Here is a 12,149-nt window from a genome sequence, read left to right as displayed (position 1 = left end):
ATCTATTTTTACATTAATTTTCATACTTAAGTACAAGACATTTCAGAAACTTTAAGACTTTAACTCAAGTAACATTTCAGTCAGCTACTTGGACTTTTACCAAAGTCATATTTTGGAGAGGTACCTATACTTTTACTTGACTCTGAGATTTCAGTACTTTATACAACATTGCCAAAAAGTACAAGTATGACACTAAATGATAGTGTTTGTGTTTGTTTTGCAGAATGGAGAAAAGGCTCAGAGCTACAGAGAGTTTGAATGTCCTCCTGGTTGGAGCTGGGAGGATGACTGGAGCTTCGACAGCGACCGCGCTGTTGATGAGAAAGGTAGTGTAATTGTAAGAATTTCCTGAAACCGATCTCTCCTTCATGTTTCCATGCTTGAAATACAGTATTGAACTACATCGTGGTTTCCTAGGTTGGGAATATGGAGTGACAATACCCCCTGATGACAAGCCCAAATCCTGGGTTGCAGCAGAGAAGATGTACCACAACCACCGCAGGAAAAGGCTGAGGCGAAAAAGAAGGAAGATCTCAGATAAAGTTACTGCAGCCGAGGTGAGAAAAGGCGTAGAAAAGAAAAAGTGTGCACATAAAATATGCTACAATGGTTCAGAGCCTTACATTGTTTTAGCAGCTGATTGTGGAAACTTCTAGTACTGTTTTTAAAGTGTTGTATCAATAAGTGTGATTTTCCTTATAGAAAAGAGAGCCTGAGGAAGGCTGGGAATACTCTTCTCTGATTGGCTGGAAGTTTCATATAAAGAAGCGCTCCTCTGATACATTTCGACGCCGGCACTTGAGGAAAAAGATGGTTCCTTCAGACCACATTGGAGCCTCCGCCATCTTTGAACTCGAGGGAGGACTAGTGAGTCTTGCTGAAATGTTCTAAGAGGGTTGGCAAAATATGTGGGAATTGAACTGGCTTTCATGGCAACGGGTCTGATGATGATTCTGTGTGAGTCATATCCCCTGATTATTCTCCAGTCCCTGAAAGAAGTCTGATGTTGCACTGGACTCTGCGTCACAACCCGCTAAAAACGGTTCTTGAGTACTCCTTTCAGTTTCTTTGGCATGTGCTGTGTTGACAGGGGGTTGATGTTGAGGAACAGGCCGGTAAAACGGATGCAGCCAAACCATTTGGTGCCAACACACCCACCGTTTCCTGCCACTTTAGCCGTGAGTAACTGGGCTGGATGAAATTCACTGATGTTGATTAAAGGTTCTTTGAACACCACTTGTTGGCTGATCATAATGAAAGATAACACATTTCAAAACTTACTGGCACCCTTGTAATGATGCATAGAGTGCATTTAAAAATTCCCCTTTCATTGCAAAAGCACAGTTTGACTCTATTCACTTTAAACTCAAACTTTAATTTGAGTAAATTTGTTCAATGGGGGGTAAGACAATCATGTTTAGATTATTTCAATTCAATTCAATCCAATTTTATTTATATAGCGCCAATTCATGAAACATGTCATCTCAAGGCAATTTCCAAAGTCAAATTCAATAATATTATACAGATTGGTCAAAAATTTCCTATATAAGGTACCCAGTTGATTGCATCAAAGTCCCGACAAGCAGCATTCACTTCTGGAGAAGCGTAGAGATACAGGGAGAGTCGTCTGCATTGTCCATGGCTTTGGAGCAATCCCTCATACTGAGCAAGCATGAAGCGACAGCGGAATGAAAAACTCCCCATTAACGGGAAGGAAAACCTCCAGCAGAACCAGGCTCAGTATGAACGGTCATCTGCCTCGACCGACTGGGGGTTACAGAAGACAGAGCAGAGACACAACAAGACAGACAAACAAGCACAGAAGCACACATTGATCCAGTAATCTGTTCTACATTAGATGGTAATAGCGGGTGAGCTGTCTTCTCTGGATGATGTCACAGTTAACAGAACGCCAGACCAGGTGTACCTACTATGAAGAAAAAGAGAGAGAGCAAAAAGTTAAAGCAGAAATGACAACAGATAATGCATAATTGAAGAACAGTAGAACTCTATAGAGCAGTAAAACTATAAAGGTAGCTCAGAGTAACATAAGCCACTCTAGTTATAAGTTTTGTCAAAAAGGAAAGTTTTAAGATTAGTCTTAAAAGTAGACAGGGTGTCTGCCTCACGGACCAAAACTGGGAGTTGGTTCCACAGGAGAGGAGCCTGATAGCTAAAGGATCTGTCTCCCATTCTACTTTTACAGACTCTAGGAACCACCAGCAGACCTGCAGTCTGAGAGCAAAGTGCTCTATTAGGAACATACGGGGTAATCAGAGCTCTGATATATGATGGAGCTTGATTATTAAGGGCTTTATACGTTAGAAGAAGAATTTTAAATTCTATTCTTGATTTAACAGGAAGCCAATGAAGGGAAGCTAAAATTGGAGAAATATGATCCCGCTTGTTGATTTTCATCAGAACTCTTGCTGCAGCATTTTGGATCAGCTGAAGGCTTTGAACTGCATTTTGTGGACTTCCTGATAGCAAAGAATTACAATAGTCCAGCCTTGAAGTAACAAATGCATGGACTAATTTTTCAGCATCGCTCCTGGACAGAATATTTCTAGTTTTGGCAATATTCCGGAGGTGAAAAAAGGAAACTCTGGAAACCTGTTTAATATGGGATTTAAATGATATGTCTTGGTCAAAAATTACACCAAGATTTTTTACTTTATTACCAGAGGCCAAGTTAATGCCATCCAGATTAAGTGGTTGATTAAGAAGTTTATGTTTTGAGGACTCTGGTCCAAAGATTACAACTTCTGTCTTGTCAGAATTTAAGTGCAGGGAATTTAAAGTCATCCAGCTATTGATGTCATCAAGACATGACTGCAGTTGAAGTAATTGATTGGATTCATCAGGATTTATGGATAAATATAGCTGAGTGTCATCAACATAACAGTGGAAATTAATCCCATGCTGTCTGATAATTTTGCCAATCGGAAGCATATATATAGTAAAGAGAATTGGTCCAAGGACTGAACCCTGTGGTACTCCACAAGTGACCCTAGAGTGTGAGGAAGTTTTATTATTAACATGAACAAACTGGAATCTATCCGATAGATACGATTTAAACCAGCCTAATGCTTTTCCCTTAATCCCTACAGTATGTTCAAGTCTTTGTAGTAGAATATTGTGATCAACTGTATCAAATGCAGCACTGAGATCTAACAGGACAAGTACAGACAAAAGTTCATTATCGGAGGCCATGAGAATATCATTGGTGACCTTCACCAGAGCTGTTTCAGTGCTATGATGAGCTCTGAAGCCTGACTGAAACTCCTCAAGTAGGTCATTACTTTGTAAATGTTGATTAGCAACTACAATCTCAAGAATTTTAGATAAGAAAAGAAGATTAGTTATAGGTCTGTAATTTACTAACTCATCTTGATCAAGAGATGGTTTCTTAAGTAAAGGTTTAATAACGGCTACTTTAAAAGCCTGTGGTACATATACATTTACTAAGGATAGATTAATCATGTTTAAAATAGTGCCACTGATCAAAGAGAATATCTCTTTAAACAACTTGGTTGGGATTGGGTCTAACATGCAGGTAGAAGGTTTAGATGAAGCTAAATTTTTAGATAGCTCAGAAAGCTCTACTGCTTCTAAACAGTTCAGACACTGCGCAGGTTCTAAAGATTCCTCCAACACTGCCTCACTTACTGAGAACGAGGTAATCATGTTTGGGAGGATGCCAATTATTTTATTTTTAATGGAATCAGTTTTATTTATGAAGAATCCCATAAAGTCATTACTGTTAAGAGCTAAGGGAATGGATGGATCAACGGAGCTGTGACTCTGAGTAAGTTTGGCAAGACGGAGAAGCGGAGGAGAGAGTAAGGGGGGAAGCCATTGTGGAGCTAAAGCTAGGCTAGGCTAAAGCTAGGCTAGCACCCTTTTACCACGCCAAAAAAGCAAATTGTGCAAAACACGAGGAGTTCCCAAGCACGATGTGCAGCAACAGAGAATGTGAGAAGTGTTTATGTGTTAGAAACAGATGTTACAGCAAAGAGATTAAAGATAAAAGCGAGAGAGTCTGGAGCAACAGACCGCAAATTACACTGTGAAAACAGGAAGTGACACAATACGCTTTACTGCAAACAGGCGGAATTAACAGTATTTCCTCACAACCCTGTCCTATCTGATCATTTTTTAATAACATATGAGTTTAATCTAACTGAGTTCTCCACCCCCAAAAGAGGGTTCCATTATAGTAGATCTTTATCGACAATGCTCCATCAAACTTTAAAGAGTCTGTCTCCCTTTTAATTTCGTCAGCATTGCAGAAATACCCTGCAGATAGCAGCAATGTTGTTTCTTCCCATTCCCAAATAGATGTCTTTGTTAACGGTGTGACGTCGTCATTGCATTCTGCATTAGACAATGTAGCTCCCTTGAAAAAGAAGGTGATTATTCACAGGAAGCTGGCTCCCTGGTTTAATTCAGAGCTGCGTTCCTTGAAGCACAATGTTAGGAAATTGGAGAGAAAATGGCACTCTACACACCAAGAGAAATCCTACCTAATCTGGAGGGACAGTCTATTGTTGTATACAAAGACCCTTCGCAGTGTTAGAGCAGCATATTTTTCATCATTAATTGAGGAGAACAAAAGAAATCCTAGATTTCTCTTCAGTACAGTTGCCAAACTTACACAGAGTCATAGCTCTGTTGATCCATCCATTCCCTTAGCTCTTAGCAGTAATGATTTTATGGGATTCTTCATAAATAAAATTGATTCCATTAAAAATAAAATAATTGGCATCCTCCCAAACATGATTACCTCATCCTTAGTAAGGGAGGCAGCGTTGGAGGAATCTTTAGAACCTGCTAGACATTGTTTTAGCAAACTTACACACCGAAGCAACACCAACCTTAGTGACCTCCGATCAGCGTAACCGGGTGTCATTACTGCCAGCGTGAATAACAATCTTACTGTATTAACGCTTATCCTTAGCCAGCAGTTTCAGATAGGATTTGATGTCGCCCATTCTGGCCCTTGGCAGGCATTTGACTATGGTCCCTGGTGTCTCTACTGCCACGTTTCTGACTATAGAGCTGCCAATAATCAGGGTTGGCTTCTCAGCGGGTGTGTCGCTGAGTGGGGAAAACTTGTTAGAAACGCAGACGGGTTGGTGGTGACCTGGTGGCTGGAATCTAGAGCTATGCTTCCTACGAACCATCACCCAGCCGACCTGGTTACCTGGCTGCTCGGGTGCTGCTGGAGGACCGCTACGTGAAGTTACTCTATGTGGCTCCGCGCTTGCAAAGGGGCGGCTATCAGCTGGTTTTTCAACAACACGGAGCCGGGTCTCCAATTCTGACACCCTCGCCTCCAAAGCTACAAAAACACTACATTTATTACAAGTACCATTATCACTAAAGGAGGCAGATGAATAACTAAACATGTGACACAGAGAGCAGGAGATAGGGGAGACTTAGACAGAGACGGAGAAGCTGAAGTAATAGTAGGAGAAGGAGCCATTGTGGCGTTAAAGCTAGACTAGGCTAAAGCTAGGCTAGCGCCCTTTTAAAACGTCAAAAAAGCAAACCGTGTGAAACAAGAGGAGTTCCCAAGTGCTATGTGCAGCAACAGATAATGTTATAAAAGTGCTTATGTGTTAGAAACAGATGTTACAGCAAAGATAAAAGAGAGAGAGTCTGCAACAGACCGCAATTCACACCGTGACAACAGGAAGTGACACAATACGCCTTACCGCCTTATTTAAAATAAAAACTACATTGCTACTCGTATCGAGACCCCTCTGTTCTATTTGTTGTGCAATAAGACAGTACTTAGTGTTTTATATAACATTTCACAAGGCTGGAAAATACAGTTTGTTACTCAATCCCTTTATATCTTGGGTTCTTATGTTTTCCTATTTAGCCTTAGGTTCTAGATAAGGGCTCTGGATATCTATTAAAATAAGTGCATAATGGCTTACACACTAACAAGGTTCTCAGGGACTTTTAAAAGAAACAGATCATCACAGGTCCTTCGCAATACTCAAAATTGCGTATTGTGTGACTTTCCACAAATTCATGCTTCTGTGTTGCTGAAAGGTCAAACCTCAGTCTTATTTGGCGAAAGCACACAGTTCTAGTTAAAGTCCCTGTAGAGTTTAGCAAAAGCAACACCTTTACATTTCCAGTGCTACGATCCAAAATCCTTTTTTGTGGCATTCTTCCCAAACAACCATTCCACACGTAGACTGGATCTAATTTTTATTTTTTTCTAGACAACAGTTAAGCCATATTTAAATTTTAAATTATCCTCAGTCTACCTAAACATTTGCTTACAACAGATGTCTCACTCAAAAGATAATAAAACAATGTGAAAAGAGCATAAATTTTGAAAAGAATATGTATCTGACTGTTTTATCAACACTTTATTTACAATGGCTTTTCAGAAATTACTTATAGCCTTTTCTATGTTCAGTGGAAAAACCTTCCCACTGAACATAGTGGATGTTTCAGCATTAAACTACAGACCAGCTTTAAGTCTGTTTTCAGTCATATTTGGATGATTTATCTTTGGTGATGAGCTCCAAGTCTTTAAGGTTGGAAAGCCTTCTTGCCATCAACCTAATCTTTAACTTCCTATCAAAGTTCTCTATTAGATTCAAGTCAGGACTCTGGCTTGGTCGCTCCAAAACATTTACATTACTTCTAGTCAGAACAAACATGGGTAAAATTAAACTTTTTACCTCCATTACAATCATTCATACTGTACAGGGATGCAATTAAACCTGGGTCCCTGCACAGCCATGTTTGTCACACTTCCAGTTTTTTTACTTTTACATATTTTTTATGTGATTTGTAGATATGGGCAAGTTTAGGAAAGAAACTATTTTCCTGTAGACATTTCCTGACTTATGAAGACCAACACACATTTGCCATTTTTGAACGTCTGGTTTTCCTGTCCCTCTGACTTTGCAAACACCAGGTGAAACAGGCCTCAGTGCCATGTCATATTTTTACCTCAGGAAATTAGGAAGTCGTGGAATATTAATCAAAAGTTCCTAAACACTCTAAACACAATCTAAAAAAGTAATCCACAAATTCTTACATGGGTTTAGTTTCATAGAAAAATTATGGGCCAATGGGCATGGCAAAGTTAAAGCTTGCCACAAGTTTATGCTCAGCAGTTATGAGTTTATTTATTTTAAAGCTTTTTGCACATCTTTACCACAGTTGGCAATTAGAGTGAAAGGTGCTGTGTTACAATGTCAATAAACATTAGAATGCATAAAATGAAGCTGAAGCGCAAGTTCAATTGAAGAAACTCATCGCCTGCCTCCATTCAATCAGAGTCCGATCCGACTCTGATGTGAGCCAATCAGCTACGAACCGCACCTCCATGAAGCCAATCAGCATCCCGCGCTCATCTTAAAAGCAACTTCAAATCCACGTCTCAGCCTGCTAACCAGCAAGCGCAAACGGATTGCATGTCGGATTTTGAATCAGATGTCCGATTCAACCCACCCCCAACCCCTTCTCCACCATCGTAGCTGAGTTCATCTAGCTTCCAAGACGTTCCTCCATCCTCAACCAATTAGAGTGTTTTCTCCCAGTCTTCAGCACTCCCTATCACATCGTTATTGGTCCGACAGAAGACCACCATGTTGGGCCCGGTTCTGCCAGAGGTTTCTTCCCAAAGGGGAGTTTTTCCTCTCCACAGTCGCTTCAAGCTTGCTCATCATGGACAGTTCATGCAAACCTGTGTTTATCAAGTTGGACATCTATCTTAAACAGATCACCATATGGACTGAACAAACTTCTTCTATCTCCACTCCACCACCAGTTTCAGACCTGGGGGGAACATCCCTGTTCTCGTACATCTACTTATGCATATTAAAGTATAATTCAGCATTAATGTTCCTGCCGAGGTCTGAGCGCCAAAGACTTAAAATCCTTCTAATTGCCATTTCTTTCTCTGTGAGTTTTTCAGATTGAAAGGCTTTTTGGGTGTCCCACCAATTTGTTCTGCTTCAGTAGTGGTGAAATTCAGCATTTTGAACAATGTCTTCTCCATCCAGGTTCTTACCATTACCACCTCAGGGTGTACGTTTACCAAGGGAGAAATCTCTGTGCAATGGACAAGGACAGTTTCTCAGGTAAAAACAACATATTATTGTAAGCAGACTATACATACTCTAGAAAGTGATTAGTCAGAGTAAATTAGACACTTGCATTGTTCCCCTCCAGATCCCTACGCTCATGTGTCATTTCTGCATGTGAGCAAGACTACAGAAGTCATAAGAACCACACTGAACCCCACATGGGACCAGACTCTTATCTTTGATGACATTGAACTCTTTGGAGACCAACAGACAATAGCCCACAACCCCCCAGATGTGGTCTTGGAGCTGTACGACAGGGATCAAGTGGTGCTTTATAGTTTGAATTAGAACATTTGATAAACCCTGAATGGTAGGTTTACTAAGATTTACTAAGCCTTATGTGCCGATGTGGTTTATTTACCAGGGGAAGGATGAACCAATGGGTCACTGCATGTGCCCTCCTGTGGTAAAACTCCCAAGTAAAAGCCCCTGTGTGCCTGCCAGTTTGAAACTGCAGTGGTTTCCAGTCACCAAAAAAGGCTGCAGTGCTGGAGAGGTGCTTGCCGCTGCTGAGCTTATACTAAAGGAGAAGGTATCGGAAACACTAAAATGTAGCTGATACACCGAGTTAAAGTTTTGTACAAATGGCTGAACACGGCGGCTGTTTGACAGGGCGATAATAGAGATCTGCCTCTAGTGCCTCCGCGGCGGGGGGAGACGCTCTACACGGTTCCTCAGGGAATCAGGCCAGTGGTTCAGCTTACTGCGATCGAGGTATTATATTTGATTCCTCAGCCAACGCCTGTAAATTTGCTTATGAGGCTTTCTTCTGTTTCTCTTCCTTAACAACCCTCCTTTCCTTTCACTCATCCTAGGTTCTGACTTGGGGCTTGAGGAACATGAAGAGCTTCCAACTGGCCACAGTGTCCTCCCCCAGTCTCATAGTGGAATGCGGAGGGGAGATGGTTCAAACGGCTGTCATCAGAAACTTCAAAAAGCACCCAAACTTTTTCGGATCTGTGCTGCTGCTCAAAGTGGTATCAACTCTTTATCTACTCTATCTACTAAGCACGCTTGTGAGGAAAAAAAGAACAGCTCCCTTTTAACGGGAAGATTTACTGCAGCATTAAATGAGCAGTTTGAAACATGGCCAGAGTCAAGTGGTTTGATTAAAAAACAATAAATAACAGGCAAAATACAGCAGATCTATCTGCAAATGGTCACAGAAAATCAGTGAAAAATTGACAATGTTCAAAGAAGTTATTCAGGAAGCTTGAAGAAATATTTTTTTAGACTTTTTTTTAAACTTTTAAAGATTACAAGAAGATTTTTCTCCACTCCACAGCTTCGCCCATGACGGAAATAGTGTTTGACGTGTTCCTGTATCTCCTGAAATCTGTAATCATCTCTTGTTTGGTTCACATTCAAAATGGGACGATGGTTTCCGCACCATGCCACAAATCTTAGCTTCAGATAAATGTTGAAGTAACAGGAGTAAAAAACAGGAGTAAAATCAGTTATTTATTTTGCTTTGATCAGGGGTCTTAATTTTAGGTCATATTTCAAAAATATGTGCCCCCGCCACAATCAGCAGTGGAACAGTGCACCATGAGTTACTCTGAACATGATATACAGTTGTATCGAAATGTGTGCAAGATTTTAGCATTTTTATGAAATACTGAACTGCCAGAAACAGATATGCAATGGTTATGAAACTTAAAGTACGTGGTTACCAAATTGAAGCAGGAAAGGACAAAATAGCTACTTGAGGGAGCAAACTGGAGAGGAGAACCAACAAGCTCTGATCATATGAATTGTGATGCTGATGCACCAGACATGGAAGAAGCGTTGAAGATTGTAACGAGATTATTTACGTGATGTGTAATCTCTTGCTGTGTTTCTAGCTTCTGCCTAAAGAAGAGGTGTATGCCCCTCCCATTGTATTGAAAGTTATTGACCACAGACCATTTGGCAGAAAACCGGTGGTGGGTCAGTGCACCATTGACTGTCTGGAGGAGTTTCGTTGCAATCCATACCGCCCTAACAGTGACGCCTGCATGTCAGCCCAAGGTATTCTCATACGTCTACGACATATTACAGATTTACACACCCTCAGCTCCTTACGGTTCAGACTCATTGTGCTTTTTTCCTACTAACTTTTTAGGGACCATGATAACTGCTGCCCAAGGAGATACGATCATAGACATTGAGGAGGGATTCATTTTAAAAACGCAGGTAAAAAAAAAAAAGGTTGCCACATCCAGTTGCTGCACCTGCTTTGAATCAAGTGTATTGGCAAAATATGCTAACTAGCAAATGCTTGCTATAAAATCAAACAAAAATGAGTAAAATAGTTAAGCATGGCTAATATTACAAAGGGTTTCCCCAAACTCTAGAAATGCTGAACTATTTTACTCGTTTTTGTTTGATTTAAAGTGCTCTTCTGTACTTTGCTTATCATCTAAATAATTTTGACCTCTCCACCAATTAACCACATGTTTTGTTAAATAATATGTGCAACTGTCTGGACTTTGAGAGGAATTCGGCATAATTTTCTTTTTGTACTGATAGCATTCTCTGTTTGCTTTCCCCTTGGCAGCTTCAAGCAGCAAAGGTGAGCTTTCGTCCATTTAGAAATAAAACATGCGGCGTATCTAGACACTGTAAGTCCATCCTTTTTTCTGAACAGGAGGCAGTAGACTGGTGGAGTAAGTTCTATGCCTCAATTGGAGAACATGAAAAATGCGGACCTTATCTAAAGCTGGGATATGACAAGCTACAGGTGAAATATTTGACAAATTGCCAATAAATATTGAAAACTTTTTTGTCTCTTTGCAAAGTTCACGTAAGTTGACACATTATACAGCTTCAAAGCGACTGACTGTTTCTGTTACGGTTTTGGGGCTCACAGGTTTACAACACTGAATTAGAAGAGGTCCAAGAGTTTCAGGGGCTGACTGATTTCTGCAGCACTTTCAAGCTTTATCGGGGAAAGACGGAAGATCCCTCCGTGGTGGGAGAGTTTAAGGTAGCAAACAGTGACTGTAATGAGGAGCCCATTCTAACTATTACTTTATGGTTGTAATGTTCATTTTTAAAGTTTTAGCTTGCTCTCTGGTGGATGTTTACATCATTAAAATTGTGAATTTAATGAAAGTTTTAACAGTTTTCAACTAATTTGAGATGATTGAATTGTCTTTGATAACTCCGTGGCTCGATTGTGAAATGAAAAGTTACATTCTGAAATAATTAATAAAGTACTTACCCAAACGTGTGTAGTTCTTTAGTTAAACTTTACATTCAAAAGAGGATTTATGTAAAATTGCCAATACCATATTTTTAATCTGATGTGCGGAGATTTTATGTATTTCTCCAATTCTAAGCCTTTGTTTTGTTGTCTCCGGTGGCATTCAGGGTTCCTTCAGGATTTACTCTCTGTCTGATGACCCAGGGGAGCCTGCTCCGCCTCTCCAGTTCAGAGAGCGTCCTGAGCTCGGACCGCAGGAGTGCCTGGTCAGAATATATGTGGTGCGCGGCATTGACCTGCAACCAAAGGATACAAATGGCCTGGTGAGCTTCTGAAAAAATGTGAAATAGCAATTTCTTTTTAAACTGAATTCCACAAATTCACTTTGAAGATAAGATCATTATTGTTTTGGGTTTATCATTTGGTGTTTCTGTGCGATTGTTTTAGTGTGACCCGTACATTAAGATCACACTTGGGAGGAAAACACTTGATGACAGAGATAACTACAGACCAAACACCCTCAATCCAGAGTTTGGAAGGTGAGATTTCAAATTATTAATGTTATTTTAGGACTTGAAATGAAAGCTGTATGAATGCATCATCTTTGCACTTCCATTGATGTCCTCATAGGATGTTTGAGCTGTCCTGCTTCCTGCCTCTGGAGAAGGATCTGAAAATCGCCGTGTTTGACTTTGACTTACTGAGCAGAGATGAGAAAGTTGGTGAGACGATCATTGATTTGGAGAACAGGTTCCTATCTTGTTTCAGGGCCTGCTGTGGGCTGCCACAGACATACTGTGTGTAAGTGCAAGCAGACTTTTACCTGTAATTTTTTT

The 12,149-nt window shown here is 40.4% G+C and overlaps 1 protein-coding gene across 1 annotated transcript in view; it reads left to right on the top strand.

Moving 5' to 3' along the window:
- LOC105923143 (myoferlin) overlaps positions 1-12,149 on the top strand; it is a 39,483-nt gene that overhangs the window by 19,102 nt on the left and 8,232 nt on the right. The window contains exons 28-43 of the mRNA XM_036128397.1: positions 224-326; positions 418-557; positions 703-867; positions 1,091-1,178; positions 8,043-8,120; positions 8,212-8,393; positions 8,491-8,658; positions 8,739-8,840; positions 8,942-9,103; positions 9,971-10,136; positions 10,231-10,301; positions 10,666-10,848; positions 10,978-11,094; positions 11,481-11,636; positions 11,761-11,852; positions 11,944-12,114. Coding sequence (XP_035984290.1) covers positions 224-326; positions 418-557; positions 703-867; positions 1,091-1,178; positions 8,043-8,120; positions 8,212-8,393; positions 8,491-8,658; positions 8,739-8,840; positions 8,942-9,103; positions 9,971-10,136; positions 10,231-10,301; positions 10,666-10,848; positions 10,978-11,094; positions 11,481-11,636; positions 11,761-11,852; positions 11,944-12,114 — 2,144 coding nt within the window. The remainder of the gene's footprint in view (positions 1-223; positions 327-417; positions 558-702; positions 868-1,090; positions 1,179-8,042; positions 8,121-8,211; positions 8,394-8,490; positions 8,659-8,738; positions 8,841-8,941; positions 9,104-9,970; positions 10,137-10,230; positions 10,302-10,665; positions 10,849-10,977; positions 11,095-11,480; positions 11,637-11,760; positions 11,853-11,943; positions 12,115-12,149) is intronic.

Source organism: Fundulus heteroclitus, chromosome 24 (genome assembly GCF_011125445.2).
Source record: "Fundulus heteroclitus isolate FHET01 chromosome 24, MU-UCD_Fhet_4.1, whole genome shotgun sequence".
Lineage (NCBI taxonomy): Eukaryota > Metazoa > Chordata > Actinopteri > Cyprinodontiformes > Fundulidae > Fundulus > Fundulus heteroclitus.
This window is presented reverse-complemented; position numbering and strand designations above follow the sequence as displayed.